The 27,054-nt window shown below is 53.3% G+C and overlaps 2 protein-coding genes across 4 annotated transcripts in view; one reads left to right on the top strand and one right to left on the bottom strand.

Annotated features, from left to right (window-relative positions):
• Positions 1-8,687: 8,687 nt before the first annotated feature.
• Positions 8,688-23,159, bottom strand: USB1 (U6 snRNA biogenesis phosphodiesterase 1). Of its 3 annotated transcripts, none has more exons than XM_021704345.1 (7): positions 23,003-23,159; positions 21,965-22,131; positions 19,564-19,747; positions 13,414-13,467; positions 12,158-12,263; positions 10,845-10,928; positions 8,688-9,789 (listed from the first exon to the last, which is right to left on the bottom strand). In XM_021704345.1, exons 1-7 carry the CDS (start codon positions 23,104-23,106, stop codon positions 9,685-9,687), a joined length of 804 nt encoding a protein of 267 aa, XP_021560020.1. In that variant the 5' UTR covers positions 23,107-23,159; the 3' UTR covers positions 8,688-9,684. The 3 variants fall into 3 exon arrangements, with proteins under 3 accessions (XP_021560020.1, XP_044778099.1, XP_021560027.1); XM_021704352.1 differs by having other exon boundaries at positions 9,697-9,797; positions 10,846-10,928; XM_044922164.1 differs by lacking the exon at positions 13,414-13,467.
• Positions 23,160-26,237: 3,078 nt separating this feature from the next.
• ZNF319 (zinc finger protein 319) overlaps positions 26,238-27,054 on the top strand; it is a 3,706-nt gene continuing 2,889 nt past the window's right edge. Inside the window, exon 1 of the mRNA XM_044922266.1 lies at positions 26,238-26,982. Within this exon, the coding sequence (XP_044778201.1) occupies positions 26,451-26,982 (532 nt within the window). The 5' untranslated portion in view covers positions 26,238-26,450. The remainder of the gene's footprint in view (positions 26,983-27,054) is intronic.

Raw genomic sequence — 27,054 nt, 5'->3', positions numbered from 1 at the left:
AAGATGTCCGGTAGATTGTTGGGGTTGAATATGCACTAGTTACTTCTGACCACTGGGCAAGTGCCCCCTTCTGTAACCAGGGTCATATGGAGAATGGCTCGCTGGGTTTCTTGTAGTTGGCCAGTCACTGATTCGAGGCCCATGGTGATATTATCCAGGGACAAGGTGAATGGCTTCAGCAATGAATAGATGACTCTGTTGTGGAATCTAACTTCTTGAGCCAGGTGATAAATTCCTAGGGATGGTACCCAAAAAAGTGGCAAACTTTTCCCCCAAAAGTCGAGAGGTCCTGGATGGAACGCAGGCCCAGTTCTGTGGCTGTTTTTTCTACCTCACCTTCCCAGGAACAGAGATCACCATCTGGAGGATCTGGGATGTCATGGATACCTCTTGTTCTTACAGTGAGAGCGAGGTGACCCTGAGGGAGGGGGAAGTTGTTTTAGAGAGAATTTAAGAATGCAAGAAGATAGCAGGAAATAGAGTAAGGTGAAGAGATTTGGTAAGATTGACGAGGTAGCAAGAGCTGGTCCAGTTGGTAGGGGACAGCCAAGAAGCATGGGTTCCCCAGACAAAGTCAGAACCCTCGGGAATTAGCCAGGGGTCATAGAAATAACCATCTGATGGCTGAGGATAACCAGAGAATGCTAATTTTGAGGATGGGGGAGAAGCTGTGTCTGGAGGTGGTTTCTGTGTGGTTGGGCTGGGTCTGAGAAACCAGGTAGGAGGTGCCGTGGGGACATTTTGGTTCCCATGAGGGATCTCCAGGGAACCCTGTCGTGGCTTGGGGCTTTTATGTTGGATTTAGTGCCATTTAGGTAAGTGTGATGATAAATGCTCATTCTCGGAAAAGGGCCTGTGGTAAAATTACAATGGAAAAGACGAGACCCTTGTGAGGATGGACTGGAACAGTGCGGGGTTTTCTTGCAAGGGGTAAGTATCTGGGTTGACACAGTGGAGGCCAAGCTGCTTTCCTTTCTTGCTGCACCTTTATGGTTTTTCCAGGCTTCTGTTTCTGGCCGTTGAGGCAAGGGGCAACTGCTTGGTCCAAATAAAAGCCAAAGAGTCCAAACTACCGTTTGTCTCCTATACTCTGCGTTTTGTCCTTTTCCATGGGAGTCGTGTTGAATAAGCCGCACACTCTAGAGATGAACTTGGGGACTGTGGAGCAGCCATCTTGGTGTTTCCAAAGTCTATCTGAATGGCTTAAACCTCCAGCTTTCCCCATCCAGTTCTTCCCGAGTCTGAAGCTACCATTTGGGCCATGTGGATTTCTTTTATGATTGCCTGAGGAGTCGTCCTAAAATAGTGCTCTCTCAGGGGCAGGTGAATAATCTCACCAGGGGTCTAGGCCCTGAAAGCAGGGTGCAAGGGCGTAGTCCCAAGGCTTGGAAACCCTTGGATTTCTGGGGTGGGCAGGGAGGAGCCTGCCGATGTAGCATACTTACCAGTCAGTTTGTTTCTTTAGGTCGCGTCTGAATTTGTTGTGCCGTGTCCCTCAGTTTTTACCATAGTAGTCTACTGGGAGAATAACAGTGCCTCTAGAAGTTCTGCGATTTGGGGTCTGTTTTTGACTGGGGGGACTGGCTGCTGTCAGAATCCTCTCTGTTTTACGTGCCCGAGTCACGTTCTACCCCAAAGGCATAGCAGCTTCAGTATATACGTTAACCTTTATTCCTTCTGCTCTTACCGGAAGCCCAAGTAAGAGCAATTAACTCAGCAACCAGGGCTGATTTGACATTTGGCAGGACTCAGTATTCTAGAGGTTTGTTTTGATCAGTGGTGGCATATCCATCCTAGAAGGCTCCATCCTCCTTTCAGAGGTAGGAGCCATTGACATGAAGAGTGAGGTCAGTGTGTGGGGGGGTGAGGTGAGGTGAGGGGTGGGGGGTTCTGATGAATCTAGCCTAAGACAGGATCGTGGACTAGTGTTAGGGACACAATGGTGGGGCATCCCATTAGTGGGTAAGGGAAGCAAGGTGGCAGGGTTTTGACAGTGACATACGGCGATGTGAGGGGGGAGAGTAGTAAGATTTCATGAGAGGTAAGTCAAGATGCAGAAAAGTACTATGTGTTTCCATCAAGCAATAGGGTCTGCACAGCAGATGACCTCTGCTAAAGCAGAGGCAGCTGGGACAAGTTTGGTGGTTGTAGCCATGACTCATGGGCAAGGGGGATTATGCCTTAGCCACGGGGCTGAGATCTCCAGTGACCAATAAGCTTCTGAGAGCATGACCCTTGTGTTCATGCACAAAGAAAAAGGCAGGGAGTAATTGGTCAGTCTAAGTGTGGGAAGTAAAAGTGGAGAGAGAGCCCTTAAGGTTCTCAAAAGCATCTTTGGATAGGGGGCCCCAGATTCCCGCATCTGGGGAGGCCTCCTTAGTCATGGCACAGAGGGGTGAGGCAATCAGAGAGAATGTAGGTCTAGCCACATCCTATAATATCCTCCAAGACCCAAATGCCTATCGGTCTTCCTCTTCTTTCAGGGAGGGGAAAATGTCAAACAGGGGAGCCTTGGTCTGTGAAGATAGTTTTACGTGCAGCCGAAGTACCGTGACCCAGATATCAGACACACAGCTTAGCTGAATTTTGTCTTTGGCCACTTTGTGGCCCTTTCTTGCTAAAAAGCCTTAGGAAGGTAGTCCGTGTCCAAGAGAAGTTGCCATAACTGTCAGAACATAGAAGAAGGTCATCTACGCATCAGATTAAAGTGGAGTCTCCTGGGAATTTTAAGCCCCTCAAGCTGACATTTAGGGTGTGTGGGAAGTGCCTCAGTGAAGCCTGGGGGTAGGGCAGTGCAGGTGTGTTGGTGGTTATCCCAGGGGAGGAGAACGCGTACTGGGATTCCTTATGAAGGGGAATTCTACACAAGGTGAAACACAGATGGAGGACTGGGAGGTACTAGGGTTGGAAGGAGTGGCAGACAAGATAGTGTTAGGATTAGGTGCCAAGGCAAGTCTGGATTTAATAATTTTGTTAACAGATTCTCAGATCTTGGGCTGATGTTTTTGCCTGTTTGGTTTTTTTAATGGCCAAAATGGGAGTATTGCATGGATTAGAAGTCTAATGTCTAATCCATGTCTAATAAACCTTGGATTATCGGATGGGGCCCCTCCAGTCCTTCTGGCTTTAAATGATCCTGAGAAATCCTGGGGAGGCGCATGGAAACATCTATTTATACCTTAAGGGGTTCTGTATCTCTGTGTGTCCATATTAGTGGAGGTTTTTTGTCCGTAAAGAAGAGGGAATCCTGTCTAATAGTTGATTTAAATATTCAGTGAGGAAGGTGTTAATTGAAGGGGGCAGAGGACCCCAGGGAAGTCAGAGCCGTTAGGGGAGGTAGATGTGGAGGGGAGGAGTCAGGGACCTGTAGAAGGAGACTTTCCAGGGCATGATGAACTTTTATCTCCTACTCACGGGAAGATTCCTTCCAAACAGGCTTCTGGATCAGCAGAACTGGCAAGGAAGTTGCGCTGAGCTTCAAGAGGTCCCATGGAAATATTGAGGGGTGGAAACAGAGGCAGGCAGATCATGAAGTAAATTATCAAAACTCACCACTGGTAAAGTTCAGTGATTCGAGGAAGGGGGCCAGGAAACAAGGTGGGGCTAAGGGTTGAACACATTGCCCTGGAGTCAGTGAGAAGCGTGGTGGGGTGCCCTTGAAAAGTGTAAGGTTATTTCCCCTTGAGAATTTGGTGGCAGTTGAGGGCACCGGACACTTATTCCTAGGAGGAGAGTCAAGAATTTTCTGGTGAGGACACGACTCAGGTTTTTTCCCTCCTCTTGAGGCCTGGCACTCCCAGGCCCAACATCCTTCTTTCTTCAATTTCAGCAAGTGTCTCGATCGATGGAAGACTGTGATTTTGGAATTTGCCATAGATGAAAGTTCTCAGGTCCTCCTAGCTGTTTTAAGTGCAACGCCATCAGCTTGCATTCTTTATTCCCAATGGTTTTGAAATACCATCTTCATAACGCTGGGCTAATGTCTGGCACTTAGACATGTCTGCGTTTTGCCAGTTAATATTATTTCTCTGGAATGTGTCAGGAAGCTCTGTTCTGAGACCATTTCCAAAGCTTGTGGCCAGAGCTGCGGCTGTTTGGAAGGTCAGTTCCAGCTCCGAGAGCTCCTTCCTGTTGTCTCTAATTGATGGTGATCATTAGACACATTTCATCTTTGTTTTTAATTTTGAATCCATGACCAATCAATTTTGGCGAGAGAGACCTAAAGAATGGCTTCTAGTCATTTTTCTTTTTTTCCTTATTTCCCTCATTTTCTAATGGGAGTTAGACGTAGTCTGATACCCTTGAGGGTCTTAAGGTATGGTGTTCCTTTGACCTTTCCAAACCAAAGGGACGCATCCCCAAGGCCAAACCATAGGTGGAGAAGTTGATCTAAATCAGGGAATCTGGAGAGCATGCTCCCAGAACAATCCTAGAGTATCTAATAAATCCTTTCCTTTTCTTTCAGGAGTCAGGAAAGTCCTCGATGGTGACCTGTTAATTCTGACTGAGACCAGGGTTTAAATGGCATCTCTTCTGTCAGCCTGGCTTGAGAACGGGTAGGGGTCACACCCTGGGCTTCATCTGCAAGAGATGGGGGTCTGGTGCACCTTCCAGTTGCAGGGAGTTGAGGGGCTGGGCGTGGTGTTGGTGAAGGACATTTTGGGAGAGAGATGGATATGAAGGAGAACTGCGAGGGGAAAATGGGGTGCTATGAAGGGTTCTAGGGGGTTTACTGAGTCAGAACAGTTTCTCTGAAGACATTGTTTAAGAACTTCTATAGTTTGAATGAGGTTTGAATCATTTAGTTGCTTTTTGGTTTCTTCATACCGAGTGAACAAAGCAGAGCATTGTGCATCAGAGAATTTTGTTCCTTTTGGCCCGAGGGCTCCCCTTAGGTGGACTAATTTGGGCATATCCCAAGAGCCCCCCAGAGGGCCTACTGTAAAGAGAGTTTTTAGTAAAGTTTTGCTAATGAGAAAGAAAGTGGACAGCATTTGGCCTTAGAAGGATATAGTCAGCAGGAGTTTGAGGAGAGCTTTCAGTGGGTTGAAAAGCTCCCATGTTCTTGACTAACAGTACCTTTATACTTATGAATAGAAATATCTGGGACTCTAACCCAGCCTCTGTTCCTTACAGAGACTAGCCTCTTTGAATCAGAAAAGCCTAAGACTCACCTGGCCTCTGTTTACCCAGGACTCTAACACAGCTTCTTAAAAACAGCTGCTTGCTTGGGGCTCTGACCCAGCTTCTAGAGTATACTCAGAATCCTAAGGATCGAAATCCTCACTGTGTTTCAGGGGACATTTATTCAGAGCAATGGGCTCTGGAGTCGGATTCATCATCGGATACCCAAGCCCCAGCAAAGAGACTGGAGACAGAAGGTCTAGGTGCACACCGCGAAGCCTGGTTGTCACGTTGGTGAGTCCGATGGTGGTTCCAGTTCAGCTCTGGGTCACAGCACCAAAAACCATTAAGGAGAAACAGAGTCAGAGAGAAGTTAAAGCAGTGAGGATAGATTTTACCGAAAACAAACAAAAAAACCCCACCAAAAAACAAAACAAAAAACCCCCCAAAACCCACACAAACTATTGCAATAGGGAAAGAGACTCCAGTAGAGACCTGGGCTCAATTCCCAATACAACCAGAGCAAGGGGGAATTTGTAGCCGAGGAGCCGGCTAGGGGGTGGGGTGGGGGAGGCAGGCCAGGGCAGTTGGGTATCACCTGGGGGGTAGTGGGGATGGGGAGTTTGATCAGATTTATCAGGGGTGGGGATTTCTCGCTAAACTGATCTAGCAGGTTTCTTGCTAAAACTAGATTCTAGCAGCAGGTAAGCAGAGGGGCCTCAGCTCTTCAGGGAAAAGGTTGGGACAATTTTATCCTTTTCCACTACCTTTTCTGTGGGACCCCTCATTTGAGAAATGGATTTCTAAATTTTTTTTAAAAATGGAAGTGTAGTTGACAACACAGTGTTATATTAGCCTAGGGTGTACAGCACAGGGATTCAACAATTCCATGCATTCACTGGTGCTCACTGTGATGAGCGGGGTAGACTTCTAAAGTTTTTACTCTGAAATGCATACTGGGTGTCAGAAATGGACAACAGGCTCGTCTTGGCTTAACTGAACACACTGCAATATTTCACGATATTTAGCGCCAATTGGTCAATTAAAAAAGAAGGATTTGAGGGGTGCTTGGCTGGCTCAGTCCGTAGAGCCTGGGACTCAGGGTTGTTAGTTCCAGCCCCACGTTGCGTGTAGAGATTACTTTAAAAAAAAAAAAAACTTAAAAAAAAAAAAAGAAGAAGAGTTTGAGTTTAGGAGGTTTCTAGTCAAGAGAGGGACCCAGGAACCATGAGTAATGCTCTTAGAGGCCTGTGGTCAGCTTGGTAATTATTTTCTCTCTGTTAGAGGTTCCTCTTCTGGGGTAAATCCTACTTAAAGAGGAGGCATCCCTTGTGACCTGAACTTGAAGCTCCCAATATTTGGGTTCTGGCCCCTGCAGGCACCTCTGGCCTCCCAGGTGGGTTTGTACACCCATCCATCACGGGGGTCTGTGGCTCTGGGGGTCTGGCCAGCACCCAAGGCCTCAGGGTACTGGCAGGACAGACGCTGTGGGCCCTAGCCTTCAGCCACCCTGCATTAAACCTTACCCAGTTTCGCTAATATCATTTCATCTAGAACCTCCCCCAACCCCGCCCCTCTTGTTTTCTTGGAGCCTTTTTGAATCAAAGCACAGATGCACGGTTGCATAGCCCAGCTTCGCTCTGAGCCCCTGAGGTGTTGTGAGGGGTTGTAGAAACAGGTGGGGATTAGAAGCAGGCCTGGAGAGGGGGAGGGGGCCTGCCTCAGCACTGACTTACAGGACAGTCTGGAGCAAATTGTTTGCCCTCTTTGGGTTTGCCTCTTCATTGGTAAAAGGAGGGTTCTGGCTCAGGTAGGGGCCGAGGTACCTCATAAAGGCCAGGCGCTGTGGGTTGGAACCAGGCCCAGGGCCCCCACGCCCATCCTTGGCTGCCACCCACCCACCCACCCCACCCCCATGGGCCCCTCAGGCTCCTGGTACCAAGACAAGGAATAAACAAACAAGCCTAGGGAATGTCCCTCTTCATTGGAAACAAAGCTGGGGTGGTCTGGAGAGGCGTGTGGAGAGTCAAGAGTGCCAGGTGGAAAGGTGCCAAGGCGGCCTCGAAGATCACTTCCCTGCCCTGCCGGGAACATCTGAGGACACCAGGGCCACAAGTGTGGATTTTGTGCTCTCTTTGGTGTGATAAAATCCCCATCAGGAGCATCTCTCTCTTCCGAGCCAAGCCTGCCAAGGGGTGGACCCCGGCCTGTGCTGGGCTTGTCTTCTGTCTTCTGATCACATCTCCTCTTATGGAAGAGCCCCAGCTGCTTCTGCTCTGTCAGCGGAGCGCTGGGGAACGGGCGGCCTGGCTCCGGCTGCACACTCAGGGTCTGGGCTCCCGCCAGGCCCCCGCCGCCCAGCCTGCCCAGCCTGCCCAGCCTGCCCAGCCTCCCCCCTCAGCAACTCTCCGGCTTCCTTCCTCTGTCACCACCTGCCATTCCCCACTGATGAGCCCCTTATTGATCTTGGCCCATTTCTTAAAGTTGCCGCACTGTAATTCCATCCGGGCCACATCCTCTGCTGGGACTGGCCTGGCCAGTCCGCCTAGGTCTGTTCATGGTGGTGCTGCCCTCCTGGGGAGAGCCAGTGCCCCTGATGAGGAAAATCGGGTGGTCTGGGCCGACAGAGCGGGCCTTGGTGGAGGCTGGCTTCCCTGCTGAGGTTGGAACCTGCAGGAGATTGGGTGACGTTTTCTTGAGTTGGGGATGGGGATCCTTCTCTGCACGCCCTGCCTGCCCCCCCCGCCCCCGTCCCCAAGCATCCCGACACAGAGCTGGTGGCCCTCAGTGCTGGCTGCACGGCACATTTGCTGTGTTCCTTGCATGCTAGGAAGGAGGCCAGGCTTCCTTTCCCTTTCCAGGGTGACCTCAAAATCCATAGGCACCGCCGACTGCCCGGTTGGAGTTGAATCAGCAGATGCGTGCAGTGGGGCTGGGGAACAAGGTACGAACGTGATTTCCTGTGTCTTTGGGCGGTGACTGGGAGCTTGCCTCGGAGAGCGCAGAGGTGCGGGAAGCAGAAGTGGGAGCCAGAGTGACAGGTCCCCTTTCCTCAGGCCTGGGGTGAGGCGGGGGATGGCTGTCCTGACCGGGAGCCCCGGGGCAGGACTGAGGTCAGGGTGGACCAGAGAGAGAAGGCATTTAAGCTGTTCTGCACAAGTGGAATACTCATTCCTCCCCGGTTTACTTTTCAGGGGGGGTTACTGGGAGGACAGATGAGATGGTTCTAGAAAGTGCTCTGGACGTGTTATAGCAGCGTCAGGTCTGAATGTCTGTGCTTACACCGATGAGGAGTCGGGGTTCCCCCCCACCCCCCGCCACAGGCCCTGCCCTGGGCTAGATGTGGTCTGTGCCACTTGTCTGGGGTGCAGGCCTGGCAGGCCGGTGACCCCACCGTCATTTTGCTGAGGCACCATTAATGCCACTCAAGGCCTCAGAAGCCATAACGGGGACTCCCAAGAGTCCCCCCCTGCCCCCACTGTGAGGTATGCGGGAGAAGGTGCGGGCAGAGGACAGTCATCTTGTTACCTAGCTGAACAGCAGTCCCAAACAAAATCCAAAATTAAAACCACAATTTTTATTTGAACATAATTGAAACCTGTAACATAAAAATATCTTTCTGTCACTAGAGATGCAGATGACAACTGGAGGGGACTGGTCTTTTGCTCTGGTGAAGGCCTGATGGAAAATAAAAGCCCTGGGCACCCCCTGGCCCGTCCTCCGAGCCCTGCTCAGAATGCCCTTGGCAGGCGGCTGGAGGCGGAGGAAAGAGAAGTGGGGGGAAGGCCTTGCCTCTCCGCCTCTTTGGGAAAGCCGATGAGAAACCAGAGGTCACAGAGCATTGGAGGGCTGCCTTAGAGCCGCCACCAGCCAGGCCAAAATGAAACATCTGCTCCCGGCTCCCCAGGCACATGGCTGGGTGTGAGTGGGAGGCAGGGGTGGAGAAAACTGAGGCAGAAGCACAAATGAGCACTCTGCACCTTGGCCCTGAGATGGCCTCTGTTGGCACTGGAGGGGGAGACCAAAAATAAATAAATAAAAGCAATGCGCTTCAGGGAGGGAGGGTGACAGACCCATTAAAACACCGTATGTCCAGCGCGAGTGGGGAAGAGCCAGGGCATGAGGGTTTAAAGAACCCTGATGGAGGCCAATGGCCTCCAAATGCAAATAGCTGATGGGGGGAGGGTGTGGGGGAGGGGCAGTTTGTTGGAGGGGCTACAGTGGGGGTGCTGGCTGAGTCTGGGTGGGCTCGCTGGGGTGACCCTGACGTTTTTTTTGTGTGTGGCATGACCACAGACCACAGATCTAGAACTAGGAAGCCCAGGCTGCCCTCTACTGGTGATTCCTGACAATGACCACACACCGCAGGGCCGGACCTGCAACCCAAACCGGCCAGGAGCGAACCAGCCTGAACCAGCCCCCAGGGAGGACGGGCAGTGGCTGCGCTCCAGACCACGCCTCCCAGTGCACTGGGAGGCTAAGAGCCTCCCCAGGGCTTGGGGCAGGCTTCTCCATCTCTGCCTCGCCTGCAGAGGGGCCTGGGCTGAGAGTCTGTGGTGCTCACTTCAAAGGCATCGAGAAGAACTTGTTCCCGGACTTGCAGCGGACCAGCTCAGCATGCGCGCGCAGCACCATCTCGGGGTCTTCAAACTCATCCACGATGTTCTTCCACCGGGAGCCGAGAAAGGACAGTCACATTAGGGGAATCGGACCCAGAGGGCACTGCGAACAAGACCAGCCTACTAAAATCCTTCAGGGGTTAGGCACCATGCAGGGAGGCTGAGGGCCGGGCAGGCCCTAGACTCTGCGCTTAGGTGTCTTGTCTCATCAGCTCTGCCATCTGGGGAAGTGGGACCTATCATCCCAACTTTGCAGAGGAGGAAATGGACACTCAGAACCCAATAAAACTGGGATGGGGTCTGCTGGAGCCCGAAACCAGGGCTCTTTGCCCCCACAGCATGATTAGGCCAAGAGCAGAAGTGGCTGCTTGCTAATGGCCCAGGGCCTCTATCCTCCTGCACACACTTTGCTTGGCTTGCAACATGTTTTTAAAAAAAAGTCACATTAGTGCTAACATTTGAAAATGAGAGACTGCACATAAAAATCTGGATTTCTGGTCTCCCTTGAAAAACAGAAGTGCTAGCAACACTTGGTCCACAGTCCTACATGGCAACATTCCCCACGCTAAACTCTCCCAGCGGTGGAGGAGTATCAGCTCCTCGGAAGGCACTGACGGAAAAGTGAACCGTCTCATCTGCTTATCGGAACAGGAAGGCTACGGGGTGGATGCGCCTTACGCCTGGCATGTTTCACTCATTTCCAACACCTGCCGGGCCCTGCTGGGCACCCGAGCCTTCGACCTCTGGGCGAAGGGCTAGGACTTCAAGAGAAGCCTACAGCATTCTCTCAGATCAGTGGTGTAGGGCAGTGCTTCTCAAGTTTTAACGTGCACACAAATCCCTAGAGATCTTGTTAAAATGCAATTTTGATTTCTTAGGTCTGGGTTGGGGCCAAAGAGTCTGGATTGCTAATAGGCTCCCGGGGGCTGTGGCCATGGGCCTGCCCTTTGAGTAGCAAGGTAAGGTGATAGGGGTCTCCTCCCCCAGATTCTGGTTTGCATGCATAATCCTCAGGGCCTGCCGGCATCCCTCCCCCTCCCCAACATGTGGCCCATCACTCCTGGCGTTGGGCACCCTCCGTGCTCCCGCCCGGGAATTTACCTGTAGTTCCCGTAGGCACCGCCCTTCTAGGGGGAGACGCGCGTCACCCACACACCAGGCCAGACTGACGTGGAATGAAGGGTCCTGCAGAGGAACAGCAGGGAGGCAGGCGGTCACCTGGATGCCTTGGCCCGTCCAGAAGTGACAGGAGGTCTGTGATCCTTGTCACGGTATCCCTGCTGGAGCCCTGGCCTGCTCCAGGAGAGACTAGACCCTCAGTGCTGATCAGTGTCGATCCCAGGCACCCTCCGCAGATAGAATAGCTCTGGGTTGGCCCCGGCTATGGACTGAATTGTGTCCATAACCTGTCCCCCTCCCCACCTGCCAGATGCCTATGTTGAAGCCTCAACTCCCAATGCAGTGGTATTTGGAGATGGGGCCTCTGGGAGATAATTAGGGTTAGAGGAGCTTATCAAAGCGGGGGCGCTCGTGTTGGGATTCATGGCTGTATAAGAGATGGCAGAAAGCTGGCTTCCTCTCTTTCCACCGTGAGGACACAGTCAGGAAGGGAGTCCGAGCCAGAAACGGACCATGATGGCACCTTGATCTTGGACTTCTAGGCTCCAGAATTGTGGGAAAAGAAATTTCTGCTGTTTAAAGCACTCCATCTAGGGTATTTCGTTATGGTGGACTCAGATGACTAAGACAGTCCTGCTTCCAGAGGCTTTCCCTTAACAGTCATTAAATCTGGGACGTGGATGAGAACGCAGGCTCTATTTTCTGATCTAGAACATTTCAACAGATGACATACTTTCTAAGATGAAATGAACAAAACCAAAATGTCTAAAATTATGAGTAATAATTTCCACTGAAACTCACACTCCTATGCCTCAGCAAGGCTTTAAAAGAATGTATCAAGCAAAACCAAGGGCCCTTTAAGGACCTGATACTCAGTTTGGAGTGAAATACCCCCGGAGGGCATGGGGCGGGGCGAGGTGCAGGAAGGTTTGGGAAGCTACCCCTCCTCTTGGTGTGTCAATTTTACTAAAAAAAATTTGGGAGAACTACTACTTCTTAAAAAAGAGATGAACATGGATCCATATGGAGCAGAATGGGTAAATCTTGTGCATACTGAAGATAAAATAAGATTTCTATGAAGCGTCGGACTTCCGATGGGCTGCACCTGACTCCGCCACGGCCCCTCTACTCCCCTCTCTCCTGGAGGCCTGTGTCCTCCGAAGGCTGGCGTTCGGGACACTTCACGGGGGCAAGTTCTGGAGGGCTCTTCAGTTTGCCTCTAACAAGGGCTCCTTCGAGGATGGTTTGATTCCACTTTTAGGCGGGCCAATGGAGAGGAAGAGGCTGTTTGTTACCTGGTAGAAAGTGGTGAGGTCAAATTCCTCCATGACTCTGTCTACCTCCGAGACCAGGTCCAGGAACTGGGCGTGCCCAGAGGTGACCTCGAGCCCGACAAAGGTCCTGGGGAAGGCAGAAGTGGAGACAAGGTGAGCATGAGATGCAGCCCCCGAGAACCTAAACCATCTGCCCTGGGGGCAGGGGAGGGCAAAGGAAGCAGTCAGGTCAGGGGGCCTTGGTTCTCTCACTCTCCTGGTTGCCTCGCTTGCCTGCCCTCTGAGCTGGCTCTTTCCTCTGTCCCTAAACCTTCCTTCCCCAGTCCTAAACACACATCTCCTCCTTCCCGGGGGGGCTTACGACCCTTGAGGAACTTCTTCATGTGCCCCTGCCACGTGTCTACAACCGCCAAGCTTCTGCGGCCTTGCTCTCCAGGGTCGCATGACTCCTGAGTCTGGACCGTTTCTCTCGGGGACGTGGCTCCTGGGCACCCGCCACCCTCCCCTCAGCTCTCAAACACACTCCCTCATCTTTTTTTTTTTAAAGATTTTATTTATTTATTTGAGACAGAGAGAATGAGAGACAGAGAGCATGAGAGGGAGGAGGGTCAGAGGGAGAAGCAGACTCCCTGCCGAGCAGGGAGCCCGATGCGGGACTCGATCCCGGGACTCCAGGATCATGACCTGAGCCGAAGGCAGTCGCTTAACCAGGCGCCCCACACTCCCTCATCTTTAAAAACCCTCCCGTGAGCCCACATCTTCAGCCGGACACCCTCCTGGTCTCAGTGAAACTTATCAGATGACTTGCCCACTGTCACTATCTCTAATCCCTCACCTCCCAGCTTCAACCCACTCCACTACTTCTGGAACATGTTGGGCTCATTGGCGCCTCACGACTGCCCAGGGATGGACCTATCAAGGGCAGGCGTGTGACAGCGTGGAAATGAGAGGTCACGGAGGTGACAGTATGAGCTAAACGTTCAAGTGGGGACAGAGCTGGGCAGGGGCCCATGGTTTCTTCCAGTGGCAGGCTTTTGTTCACTTCACTGGGATGTTTTTCTCTACCTCTGCCCCCCTCCCCCCATCTTCCTCTAGTTATTTTTCTTAACGAAAGGTTCAGATTTGGGAATAGCTGCTTTTGTAGCCATAGAGTTGGTTAAAACACAAAGAAAAAAATGGGGCAGACAAGGCTGGAAGCAAAGCACCCTTTCAGTCTTTACTCCAGAGAATCTTCTGGAAGCAACTGGGGGCAGATGGGGGCAGATGGGGAGACTCACCTGGTTTTCTCTTGATTGGTATAAATCTTTACCCGGTTGGCAGTAAAGAAGAATCTGGAATTTAGAAGAGGAAAGACCACGTTTCAGGAAGAATAATAAGAGGAAAAAAATCCAAAAAAAGTTTATATTAAAAAGGAGGATTTTGAAAATACAGTTAACTCACTGCACACTTCATTTTGTTACCCTATTATACAGGTGGTATAACTGAACCCTAAAGTATTAGAGCTGGACAAGGCCTGACATAATCACCCAGTTGCAGTAACACATAGCTTCATTCAGATGCTAGCAAAATTTTTATTAATAGCAGTTCATCCCAATGAACAATTTGAGACTATTTCAATCTTACTGATGGGAACTGAGAAAGTCTTCATCAAGGAGGTGATAACAGATGAACATTTCCCATGTGCCAGGGGCTGAGCTGAGGGCATCCTCATGTGACTCTGTGATGCAGACACTTTAACTATGCCCATTTTACAGACTCGGAAGCTGAGGTTTGGTGAAGTTGAATTTGGTGAGCCACAATCTTAACCTCAGTCTGTCTGATTCCAAAGCCCTTGCTGTCACCTATGATGCTTTAATGAGGGGAAGTGGGTCTCTGTTGCTGTGGAAATGGGGCAGAAACACCTGCCCACCCAAGTACCCACCCATCCTCAGATCAGTTACACAGGGCCCATCAAGTTCAGTCAGGTAACTGCTTTCATTCTGGCTGGTTCCGGTTTGTGTTCTCTGAGACACTAGGAGATCTCAGAGGGACCAACTTGGTAAATCCCATTGCAGGAAATGATCATTGACGGCCTCCGGGCCAAGGTTCCGTATGATGGAACACAACACCCCAGCACGCTGGGTAGAATCTCACAACTTGTCCAGGGGCTCAGACTCAGTCAAACTGGGCTTCCCTGTTAGTCTTCGGCCTCCTAATGCATCCCTTTTGGGGAAAATGTAAGGGATGACAGAACCAGCAGGAGCTTGGTCAAGTGTCGAGTTTACCCAGAGTTCTGTAAGGGACCTGACAAACATCCTGAAGTGGACACTGGAGGCTTATGCCCAACTGTGAGGGTTAATTTTATGTGTCAACTTGACTGGGCTGAAGGATGCCCAAAGGGCTGGTAAAACATTATCTCTGGGTGTGTTTGTGAGGATGTTTCTGGAAAAGATTGGCATTTGAATTGGTGAACGGCATAAAGCAAATGGCCCTCCCCAATTTGGGTGGGCATCATTCAATCCATTGAGGGCCTGGACAGAACAAAAAGGCGAAGGGCAAATTGGCACTCCTACTCTCTGCGTGAGCGGAGACATTCATCTCCTGCCCTTGGACACTGGACGTTGACTTTCCTGGTTCTTAGGCTTTTAGGCTCTATTGGGACTTACACCATCAGTCATCTCCCCCCCCACCCCCATTCTCAGGCTTTTGGACTCAGACTGAATGATACCACTGTCGTTCCTGGTTCCCCAGCTTGAGGATGGCAGATTGTAGGATTTCTCGACTTTCATTACTGTGTGAGCCAATTCCTATAATAAATCTCTCTGTATCTCTATCTCTGTCTCTATTTCTATCCTGTTGGTTCTGTTTCTCTGGAGAACCCCAACACAGATTTTGGTACCGAGAGTGGTTCTAAACCAGGATTTTAAGATTGAGTCTTCTGAACTGGTTCTGGAAGCTTCTGGAATTGGCTCTCTGATTAGATTCAAAGATACTACTGACTCTGTTTCTAGTAGTAAAGTGAGCACTGGTAGTCCCCGTGGGAACCGATTATAGAGATGCACTGCATAATCCCAGTCAACCATTTATTAGAAGGAGATAAGTGACTGTATGATACTTTCAAACAATTTGGGGGAAACTATGGAATATAGTGACATTGGTTGGTTGCTCTTAACGTCGCTGGACAAAGTGGTAAAAGAAAAACGTGAGCTTGGGGATTCGAATTCCCAATTCAAGCAGCATCAAGGACCTAGGAACCTTTAGATGTGCCCTAAGGGAGAGCCTCCTGCCCCATAGCCTCAGGGCTGTAACTGCAGAAACTCAAAGGCAGAAGCGCATCCTGTGATCCCGCTGAATTAAACCAGTTGAACTAGTTGAGCAGCTGCTGCAGCTCAAGGAAGGACACTGCCTGCGAAAGACTGGGATCCTTTGGGATGGGACCGCGTGGGAAGCCCCGATGAAGCTGGGGCACTGAGCCCCTCAATTCTCACGAGCTTTCTTTCCCAGTGGTTTGGGCCTTTCCACCTCCATCCGAGGGGATTCACCTGGCACTGAGGCAGCTGCCCGGCAGGAGGATGGTGAGTCTGCTCAGGAGCCACCCCCACTACCCCTCTTGGCTTCTATTTTTCTTTAAAAGCTGTTTTATTTTTAAGATTTTATTTATTTGACAGAGAGAGCGCGCACGTGCAAGCAGGAGCAGGGGGAAGGGACAGAGGCAGAGGGAGAGGCAGGCTCCTGGCTGAACAGAGAGCCCGACGCTGGACTTGATCCCAGGACCCCAGGATCATGACCTGAGCCCAAGACAGACACTTAACGGACTGAGCCACCCAGGCGCGCGCCCTGCTTTTGCTTCTAGACCTATAAAGTCCCGGCAGACCCCTTAAGGTACAAAGTGTGACTCGTGAGGAGATGTGCCATGCTCCAAACTACTACCTCAGTTTTCTAATCTACATGAGCAGAAATCCACGGAACGTGTTTGGGGATGGATTTTAAAGGTGTGGTGCAAGCATCGTAGAGTTGGATCAGGCCGAATTTCGTGATATGGGCTCACTAAGTAGAGATGAATGTGAATGCCACAGCTCAGGGAGTTAGGAAGGGGATCTCACAGTTTGCTGGGTTAGTTGCCTGAAACGTGGACCAAGAGGTGGCTCCAGTGAGGGAGCTGAAAACACCCGAGCTGAGACGTGGGTGTAGTTACCATGGTAGACAGCAGAGTCTCAGGCAGGCCTAGGGCACTGGCTAATTGTCGCGGTGTTCCTAGAAGTGAACTAGACAGGAAGCCTACTAAACTCTTACTTCATCTGTACAAGCAGAAATGTTCTAGGCCAAGTGAACAAAGTCTAACCCGAATCATAAAAAGAAAGTCATGGACCCTCAATTTCCAGACTTGAGCCAGTTTATGGACCTAAGACCCCTTGAATGAAGGGGAGGGTGGGTCCCTTTGAGGAAGGACCCTGGTACACTACTAAAATTTTATAGTTCATCTTTCTCCTAGCCTTCTCAAAAGGGATCTTTGGCCTTTTGCCAGGTAATTGTGCATTAGAGAAAAGGAAATAATCAGGCCTGTTGGGAACTAGCAGATAATGGCTGTGAACTAATTCCAAGAGACCAAAACGTGACTGTGGCCCTCTAGTCAGGGTGGGGGCTCATGGAGGCCAGGTGACCAACGGAGTTTCAGCTTAGTCTCGGTGGGCCCCCACCCTGTGGTTATTTCTCCAGCTCTGAGTGTGTAACTGGGATATGCACCCAGCTGCTGGCAGAACCCCCACATCGCTTCCAACCCACGCAGCAAGGGTGATTATGGTAGGAGAGCCCACCAGAAGCCACCAGAACTGCCGCCACCTAGGAAAGTAGTGAATCAGAAGCAGTACTCTGTCCCTGGAGGGATCGCAGAGATCAGTGTCACCACCGAGGACTCGAAAGACGCAGGGGTGGGGATTCCCACATCTCCACTCTACTCTCGTATCTGGCCTTTGCGGAAGGCAGACGGTCTTGGAGAACGACGGCAGGTTAGAAGCAGTTTAACCAAGAGGTGACTCCAATTGCAGCTGGTGTTCTAGATGTGGTTTTATTGCTCAGGCGGGATCAACATAGCCCCTGGTTCCTGGAATGTGGCTACTGGCCTGGCAAATTCATTTTTCTCCAGCCCCGACCACGAGGCCTAGTGGCTTTCAGGATTAGTGGGCTTTCAGCAGGCAAGGCCAGCAACACGCTTTCACTGCCCTGCCTCTTGGGTAGATCATCTCCAGCCGTTACGCCATCATTTATTTTGCAGGGTCTCATCACCTTTTGCTTACACAAGACACTACACTGGTCCATGACACCGATGTTGACACTGTTGATCGGACCTAGTGAGCGGGAAGTAGCCACTACTCGAGACTTCACAGAACCCTGGCTAAGACACCAACCAACCCCCTTCTCCCAGGAATCTTGTATTGGAGGGCTGCTCCCCCCATTTTGTGCTGGGGGAGGGGTCTCTACCCCGCTGCCCCGGGGAGGGGGGGCATACCTGACCCAGGCCTGGCCAATCAGAACACAGCATTCCCTCGGTTGCAGCAACAGAATCAAAGGTGTGCTGCTGCCCACTCTTGGTCACAGGCTCAACCAAACAAACCTGAAGAGGCCACCTAGTCCGGCTTCCTCCAGGACACAGGAGAGGAGACACGTGCACTAGCAGGGGAACATCAAGAAAGCCAGCTTGGTGATCTAGGCGCTGCTCTCTGGTCCCACAGAGAGCAAGAGCATGAGCTACATCTGCGCTCCCCAGGGACCATTATCTCTAGCAATGGCCCGTGGGCAAAGTTTACAGAGGTGCCAGCAAGGGACTTGTCCAGTCAAAGAACCACTGCACGCCGAGGAGCCCAGAGCCATGGCTTCCCGCCAGAGGTTTCGTTCTCGCATGGTCTTTGCAGCCCAGATGCATGCAGTGCAATGATAAGTCATTTTTACCAAAGTCAGGTGGCCCCCCACACAGCTGCCATCCCACTTTTACCCAGAGAACAGAGCTGGAAGCCGATAACTGAAACATCCTCAAGGAAAGGGTTCTGCCAACTGGCCTCACAGACGGAGAGCACATTAGCCAAGTCAGACCAATCAAAGTTGTTCCTGTGACTTTTGCTGAAGCTATTAGAAAAGAGGGCTGGCTTCCCAGGCTGGTGGACTGGCAGCCCCAAGTTGCCGGTGGCCTTCTTTGTCTTTGTGAGAAGGAAGCCCACACGGAGAGGCACCGAGCTAAGAGATGGTGAGAGTCAGGTGCCATCTCTGGTCACCCCAATCCACTCATGCAGGAAGCCAGCGTGACTTCTGAACTTTTTAGTTATACCAGCCTATGAATTCCCCCTCAGTTTAAGCCACTTTGGGTTGGATCTCTGGTATCTGTGACCAAGGGAGTCCTGACTAATATACATATTGCTCAGTCAATTTGGTAGCAATGATAAAAAAAACGGGAATGGTGGGGTGGGATGGGCACTGAATGAGGTGCAGAGATAAGTGTTAGTCCTGATTCTCCGAATGACTGAACTAGAGCAAATCCCTTCCTCTACTGGCCCCCAGAAAGGGCTGAACCGAATGGGCAGTTCCCTACCTGGGCAGAGTGCGTCTATGGAATTCTTGGGCCTGAGGCCTCCTGCACTGTGGGAGTGGGGCTTGCGCTCTGGAAGACTTCGTTTTTCTCCTACACATCTACATGTCCAGGCTTTTGGGTAACACCTCATTTGAAGCAAGGGCTCTGCAAATAAAACCACCACCTGGATGGCTTCTTGGGCTCCTTCTGGAACTAACATTCAGAGGATCCCTCTCTCCTGCTCAGTTGTTCAACAAACATCCATTTGATGCCTATAGTCAGCAAAGCATCTGGAGAAGACACGTGGGGTATTCAGAGAGAAGTCGCATTCCTGGGCCTGCGGGTGCTTGGCTCCAAAGGGGCCAAGGACTGGATATGAATGAAATGAGCACGGGGGTATAAACTGCCCCAGCATTGGATGATCCCCAGGACTGAGGAACTCTGGGGGAGATGCCAAATCGGAGAGCCTCAAGGAAGGGGCAGGGCTTCGATCTGGCCAAGTGTAGGAGGAAAGGCACTCTGGTAGGAAGAAGGAGAAGTCCTAGGCTGGCAGACCAAACCAGAGGCGGGGTCCAGTTCCCATCCTTCGCCAAGCAGGGGCCTGCATGACCTCATTTCACTCTCCATAGGTCCCCTTGGAGGCGGCTACCATGACCTGCCCGCAGGTAAGGACGCGAGGTTTCCAGAGCTTCTGTGGCCTGTCCAAAGTCGCCCAAGACGGGGTATACGGCAGGCAGGTCCAGGAGATGTTCGGTGTTCTAACCTCCAGGTCTGGCCTGCTGGCTGGGGAAGCACACCCCACACCTACACCCCCACAGTAGCTTAGGACAGGAAGAGGAGCCAAGGGGAGGAGAAGAGGGGAGAGGCAGAGGAAGAGCCAGGCACTCACCGCGGGAAGGAGGCCATGCGGTCTTTCAGAGCCTGCACGAACGGGAGGATCCAATGATGCCGCAGCACCACGCTCTGGGACAGGCTGAGGTGGAACGCCTCCATCTGCACCAGCCGGGGGACATAGGTCTGGGCGTGGGACAGCAGCAGGTCCAGCAGGTCCAGGAACTCCTCCCTGGTCTCATCTGTAAGGGGAGTGGAGAGGGCGGGCCATTCTCTTAGCCAGGGCCGTGTGGCTGAATGAAGAACCCCAGACGGCCGAGAAAGGCCTTCGCTACTCGGGATTTTGGGGGGAAATTACTTTGAGAGCAGCCTAGCTCTATCTATTTTAACATGATTTTGTGGTTATAGAAGTAACACACGTATGCTCATTGTAAAGAATTCAAGTAAAAAAGGAAATATGCCAAGGAGAGAGCAGGGCCCCCCAAAATCCTATCACCTAGAGCATCGAGCAGTCTCCAAACTATTGTGATCACCTGGGCCATTAGTCAAACAAACTTGCACACATATGTGCAACAAACGTGTATTTATTTATAAGTTACAAATGTGCATGTTACAAAATTATGTCCATTGTAAAAGGTACACTCTCGAGAATGGAAATTTAATTTAATTTAATTAATTTATTTATTTAAAGTCTATTTATTTTTTGGTAATCTCCACACCCGATGAGGGGCTCGAACTCATCACCCCGAGATAGAGTCGCATGCCCTTTCGACTGAGCCAGCCAGGCACCCCAAGAACAGAAACTTTAAAAAGATGAGATGGGGCGCCTGGGTGGCTCAGTCGTTAAGCGTCTGCCTTCGGCTCAGGTCACGATCCCAGGATCCTGGGATCAAGCCCCGCATCAGGCTCCCTGCTCGGTGGGAAGCCTGCTTCTCCCTCTCCCACTCCGCCTGCTTGTGTTCCCTCTCTCGCTGTGTCTCTCTCTGTCAAACAAATAAATAAAATCTCTAAAAAATAAAAAAATTAAAAAAATTAAAAGATGAGATAAAAAGGGATATATAAAGAAGTTCTAATACTTTTCTTCCAGATGGATCATCTTGACCTCTCCCCTAGGGGGCATACACCCCACTTCCAAGACTGTCAGACATGGATGCCTATCTCCCCAGCCTCTTCTCGGTGCATATCCTCGTGTATACATTTTATTTGTTGAAAAAATGAGAGTGTACCATTCAAACTGTTCTTCCACTGGCTTTTTTTCTTTCTTTCTTTCTTTTAAAGATTTTATTTATTTATTGGTCAGAGAAAGAGAGAGAGCATGAGCAGGGGGGAGCAGCAGGCAGAGGGAGAAGCAGACTCCCCGCGGAGCAGGGAGCCCGATGCGGGGCTCGATCCCAGAACCCTGGGATCATGACCTGAGTCGAAGGCAGATGCTTAACCGACTGAGCCACCCAGGTGTCCCTTCCACTGGCTTTCTTTATGTAACACTACATGTTGGATAGCTTCCTCTCAGTGCAGAGGACAAGCTGATCACAGGTTCACAGTAATCCATATCACCAACAGCACTTCCTTTATCAGTCACCTATTAGACGTTTAGAATCTCCTGATAAATGTTTAGAATGCTCCTAATTTTTCACAAAGACGAAGAACACTACAATGACCACCACTGTATGTTCACATATTCTTCTTTTTTTTTTAACCAAATGTGGGAGCTGCATGGGTAACGGTCTGCTCACACCCAGTCTATTAGTCAATTTGTTCCAGTGCCCTGGTGGGTAGGCAGTATAGAGAATCATTCTCATTCTGTGGATGGGGAATGGAGGCTCTGAGTTGACCTGATCGAACACAAAATACTAAGAGCCACCACCTACTGTGTATTGTGTTAAGAGCCTGACATAAATGATCTGATTTAATCTTCACAACAGTCCTAGGAGATAGGGATTTCTATAATCCCCATTTTAGAGATAAGGAAACTGAAGCTCTGGGAAGTCCAGTAACTTACTAAAGGGTGCCCAGAGTACTGGGTAGTGAAGTGAGGTCTGACTCCAACGCCTGGGCATTTTTTGCCTGCCACTTACTCATGGGGGCTGGTGGGGGCGGGAGGGGGACCTGCCCCAGCACATCCAGGGTCCTCTCAGGAATAAATTGCCAGCTGCAGCCACACTCCGGGATGGCCTTGACACTGCCCTAGACCCTCCCTTGGTCACCCCCTCATGAGTGGGAAAACATTATACCCAGGGTTAATTAAAAAAATATTTCAGGCAACGAATTCGAAATTTTTTGAAAACAAGTTTACAGAAAAACTCCCCAATTCTTAAAACTCATTCTGTCTCTGCTAAGTCCACCTCTCTCCTACCATCCATGTCAGAGGTTTCTGGCTTGTTCCTCCTGGTTGGGGCCAGCTTCCTCCCATCAAGAGGCACCTATCAGTCTCAGTCACTCGCCCTTTACATGTTACTCACATGGCACATAGACATGCGTGGCCCAGTTGCCCCGCTCGTGGGGGAAGGTGCGCACCCGGCCCCCATGTTTTTCCCGGTCATCCTCAGGCTCCTCCTCGGTGTCTAGGAACATGTGCAGCACACTGTCGGGTACCGGCAACCGCTGGCTGGGAAGGGGGCTCTGGGCACTGCAAGAGAGAAAGGAAACGAGCACACTTAGCCTCCTGGCATTCTCCACCTCTGCACCCACAGCAAAAGTCGTAACCCCTTATCCAGGGTGACTGTGCACATCAATTTCCCACCAGGGGCTGGAAGCAGCTTTTAGATAACCACAAAGCTCTTTCCCCAGTACTGTCTCACTGGGGTCTCCCCACAGGCCCAGGAGGCCGACTTTAGCTGGGAGCATGGGAAACAACTGGGCAGGCAGCAGCGTGTGGTTCAGAGGTCACATTCCCTGAACAGTGGACAAGCCTGAACTGGAGTAGTGCTTCCTAGCTTTGGGGTCTTGAGCAGGTCATGTGTAGGCTGTGGGCCTCAGGCTCCTCATCTGTAAAGTGTACTTCTACCTGACAGAGCTTATTGTGAGATCAGCAGAGATACTACTGCTTGAAAGGCACTCTTCAAAGCACCAGGGGTGGCACTTGAGAACTGAAGCTCCACGAAGTCAGACTTCGACCGTTTCGTTCATTGCCGAGTGTCCCAGCCTGGCGCAGAGCGGGTGCTTCCATGAGCATTTACTGGATGGATGAAAACACTCTCCGTATGTGGAAACAGACCTAGGGTGGTGCTGTGGTGCGCGCCAGGAGATCCCGGCGGCGGCCAGCGCTGGAGGCTGGACCCGAGCCCACGTTTCCTGCCTCCTAACCTTGGCCTAGCCAGGTGGGGGCACTCTGGGGCTGTGTCCAGGGCTGTCCTCCGGACCCTCCTTTTCCGTTGTGCCCCTCTTCCTTCCCTGGAGAGCCGCTCCGCACCATCGCCCCTTTCCCCCCAGACGCTCGGGTCCCGTCGGGATGTCGCGCGAACCAGCACCCTCCCCAGAAAGATCTCCTCGCTCCTTACCGCCGGCAGCCTCCAGTCCCCGGCCGCGCCTGGGCCCCGGCCTCGGCCTCATCCTCATCCTCCGAGCCGCTGCTGCTGTAGCCCACCAGGGGCGCCGCACTCATGGGGCCTCCTCCACGACTGCAGTCGGTATCCGCGAGCGATCGCACCCGGAATTCCGCCGTGCCGGAAGTGCCCTCCCGGGGCGGGGCCCGGAGAAGCACCGCCTCGGGGCGGGGCCTGAAGGGGCGGGGCCCCGCCGGACTCGGGCGGGACTCTACACCCAGACCACGCTGCCTGCCAGCTCGCAGCGCCTTGACGGCTACCTGGAGCCTCCCGGAATCCCACCCCTAGCCTCTGTGTGCCCATTTCACAGATCGCTCTGGGCCCTGGCCTCTCTGTTCCCTCCTCTGTCAGCAGCCATCCGAGACCAGACCTCCTAGCCACGGACGGTCCCTGGGTCAGCGGTCAGCGCCCTAGACCCAGCGGAGATCCCTGCCCTCGAGGCCCGGACGGGATCAGAGGTCCGGGAGCCCCCTCCTCAAGCCGGTCCAGAGCCCGAGCTCCAGGGGCCCGTCTCCTAAGAGCAAGCTGAGCAGTCAGAAGCGGGTCAGTTCCAGAAGATCAGAGGGTCTAGGAGGCCCCTCCTCTCAAGCGCGGGCGTCGGGTCGCAGGTCGGGTCGCGGGAGCCCCCTCCCCCAAGGCCGAGCAGGTTGGTCGGAAGCCGGGCGCCCTCCCTGGGTCCGCTGAGGCGTGCAGGTCAGGCAACTGGAGAGCCACCCCGCACGCCCGACTGTCCGACCCGGCCCGGCCGCGGGGTCCCCGGCAGGGGGCGGCCTCGCTCCGTGCCGCCCGCTCCTCCCGCAGCCGCCGCCGCCCCGGCTGCCGCTCCTCCCCCGGCCCCGCCTCCCTGGCCCCCGCGCCGCCCGCCTGTCCGCCGGTCTCTGCAAGGCCGTCGGTCCGTCCGCCCGCCCTCCCGGCGCTCCTCCGCCCTGGCCCCGCTATCCCGGCCACGCACGTCGCTTCCTCGGTTCCGGCCGCCGCTAGCCCGTTCCCCGCCCCCGGGCCGGCCGCCGCCGCTACTCGAGGCCGGGGATTGGCAGTGCGCGTAGGCCGCGCCGCCGCCGCCGGAGCCGGAATAAAGGGGCGGCCGAGAGAGCAGCCGGTCGCCACTCGCCCCGCGCCTGACCCCGCGGGCGGCCTGGAGCAGGTGAGCGGCGGGGCGCCCGGGGCTGCGTCTGGGGGCCACTCCCGCGCCCGCCGCACCCCTTCCCCAGCCGGCCCGCCCGCCACCACCACCACCTCCCCCCCTTCCACCTCCCGCCCGACCCGGCGGCCTCCTGAGCTCTGGGGCGGCCCCAGGCCAGCCGGGGCGCGTAGCTACTAACCGGGCCCAGCCTGCGGCCCTGGGGCCTTCCTCGGGCCCAATCGCCCGCGGGGCCGGCGCTCTGGCCCGTAGCGGCCTGGCCGTTCCTGGTGAGGGCTGACAGGAGGCAGCCCAGCCGGTCTGGCGGGCAGTGCCGGCGGGGAGGTGATCGCCTTTCATTCGGGTTCCCAGGGAGGAGGAAGGGCTGGCGTGGGGCGCAGGTGGGGGCCTCCCTTTGCCTCCGTTACCCTGGTCTCTCCTCTTTGCGGAATGATCAGAGAGGCCTCCGGGTCGCACCTTCCTGGAAGTGGGCAGGGGTGGGCAGCTGAGCTGGGGGCCCAGGATCCGGGACCCTGGTTCTGGCAGCCATTCATGCCGGAAAAAAAAAAAAAATTCATCTGGGTTGGCTCATCCGGACCTAGACTGCGCTCAGAGTAGCCCCTCTTCCCTCTTTCCTGGGGAGGCTTCCTACCTGCTTGTTCATGCAACCTGCTGCGTCCACCACGAGCAGCGGCTCCTTTCCTTTTTTCCTACCCGGAAGATGCTGTGGGTGACAGTTTTTCACCTGACTCTTAGGTTTCTTTGGCAGAACAGTTAGAGGCAGGGCTGGCCTGTGAAGGCATCCCCTTTTTTTCTCCTCTTTCCCTCAGGAGAAAACTTAGAAACTTTTCAATGTTTGAGGCAGAGGAGCTGGAAACCTGAAAGTGGGTTGCATGTAATTCTAAAAGTTCCTCCCTCTCGCTCTCATTACCTTCTGCTGCCACAAAGTGGTGAGTTAGAGATTTGCCTGGGCTGGGTGGTCTTTCCCTTCCATGGATTACCCAAAATGTTAGAGACTTGGAGCAAGGGAATGGGGTTGCCTCTGGAAAGGTTGTCTTTTCCAGGTTGTCCTGGGAAGAGGAGAAATGCTCTGTGCTTAGCATGCTACTTCCCACATCGCCGAGGCAAACTCCCGATTGCCCACTTTTTCCTGCGGGCCTTGGCACTGTCAGATTCAGAGGATTTAGGAGTTTTGGGTGCTCTGGGAGATAACTAGAGCGGGGATGTTCTGCTGTGGAGCCCTCCAGGCTGGGTGGGTCTATGGACCTATCATCGTTACCCCATCATATATTGGCTCAGGTCTCTGCAAGGCCATCCTAACTGTTGGGTGGAGGAAGAACAGGCACGTGGTCAGGATAGAGGGCCTAGGGGATAGTTGAGAGGGATGTGGGTCAGCCCCTCACAAAATCAGTTTTTTGAGATGGTCCTCGGTTCCTGTAGTTGTTTTAAATATTGGCTGCCTGAGGCCGTTTGCCCTTGGGCCCTCAGGTCTGGGAGGCCTGGTTCTCGGTCTCAGCAGGCTGTTACCCTGAGCAGGGATGTCCTGGGTTGAGATTCAGGGCAGCCAGGGGAAAGGAGCTCGAAGGCCTCGGGGCGTCCTCCACCAGTGCCTCTCTGCTTTTATCTAATAACATATTGGGCTTCCAAGTAAGAATTTTGTTTCCAAAAAAAGTTACGCTGCTGAAATCGGTTTGGACGCCATGGGCCTCCCTCTTCCTTTGGAGCATGAGCAGAATTTATGACTTCTTTGTATTATGCGCAGATCATCCCAGACCCTTATCTGTGAGACAGCTGGCTACAGAGGGCTGGCGGTAGGCTGGGGAGCCCGGAGGCTCTCTTTGCTGGAGGGGCTGAGCCGCCAGCAGACTTCTTTGGTCATGGGTGAAGAGAGCGGGTCTTCCAGCCCTGAACCCCTCTCTCTTCCCTGATGTGGCAGCAGTGTGGCGAGTGTGGGCCGAACGGGGAGAGGGGCCCAGGGACCAGCCGCGGATCTCGGCGTCAAGCTGACCCTTTTTCTCTTCCCTCCAGAACCAGTCATCGGGGAAGGCAGAGCCCCTCTGGCCTCGCCCCCCGGCACCCTGCCCTCGAGAGCCCCGCGTCCCGTAGGCAGAGCCTGGCAGTCCGTCTTGGTTAATGCCGCCGGCCGTCTGACCAGTCCCCCTTGTGTGCCTCCTCTGAGGTTTTTGCCCATCCCTGATCCTGGGCAGCTTCTCTCTGGGCTGGATCACCTTCGGCGGGAAACTGAAGCCCTTACTCTCCAAGCCCTGTTTCGTCTTCCCAAGCATGTCAGAAAGCTGGCAGCAGCCCCCGCAGACGCAGCCCCAGCACCACGCCGAGCCACCACCCGCCCTGGCCGAGCACGCGCTGCCCCCGGGCTCGGCCGAGAACCCCCTGGGCTGTGCCGTCTACGGCATCCTCCTGCAGCCGGACCCGGGCCTCCAGCCCCCGCAGCACGCGCCCCTGCCGGCGGCTGGCGAGCCGGGCCCCAAGTGCGGTGTGTGTGGTCACGACCTGGCGCACCTGTCCAGCCCACACGAGCACCAGTGCCTGGCGGGCCACGACCGCTCCTTCCAGTGCACGCAGTGTCTCAAGATCTTCCATCAGGCCACAGACCTGCTGGAACACCAGTGTGTGCAGGCCGAACAGAAGCCTTTCGTCTGCGGCGTCTGCAAGATGGGCTTCTCGCTGCTCACCTCGCTGGCGCAGCACCACAGCGCGCACAGCGGCGCCAGCGGCCTGGTGAAATGCTCCATTTGCGAGAAGACCTACAAGCCGGCCGAGGCAGCCGAGCCGGCAGCCACCGCCGCCGCTGCTGCGGCCACCTCCCTGCCCCCGGCCCCCGCGCCGCCGCCGCCGCCGCCGCCGCCCCCGCCGCCGCCCCCCCCCT

The sequence above is a fragment of the Neomonachus schauinslandi genome, chromosome 16 (assembly GCF_002201575.2).
Source record: "Neomonachus schauinslandi chromosome 16, ASM220157v2, whole genome shotgun sequence".
NCBI classification, from domain to species: domain Eukaryota; kingdom Metazoa; phylum Chordata; class Mammalia; order Carnivora; family Phocidae; genus Neomonachus; species Neomonachus schauinslandi.
Note: the sequence above shows the minus strand (reverse complement) of the source record. Positions and strands in the feature narration are given on the sequence as shown.

Coding starts and splice junctions, on each gene's coding strand:
- USB1 (XM_021704345.1), bottom strand. CDS start 23,106: ATGAGTGCGGCGCCCCTGGTGGGCTACAGCAGCAGCGGCTCGGAGGAT. Junction 22,132..23,002: donor GGGACTGGAGGCTGCCGGCG/GTAAGGAGCGAG, acceptor TCTCTCTTGCAG/TGCCCAGAGCCCCCTTCCCA. Junction 19,748..21,964: donor CACGCATGTCTATGTGCCAT/GTGAGTAACATG, acceptor CTCCCCTTACAG/ATGAGACCAGGGAGGAGTTC.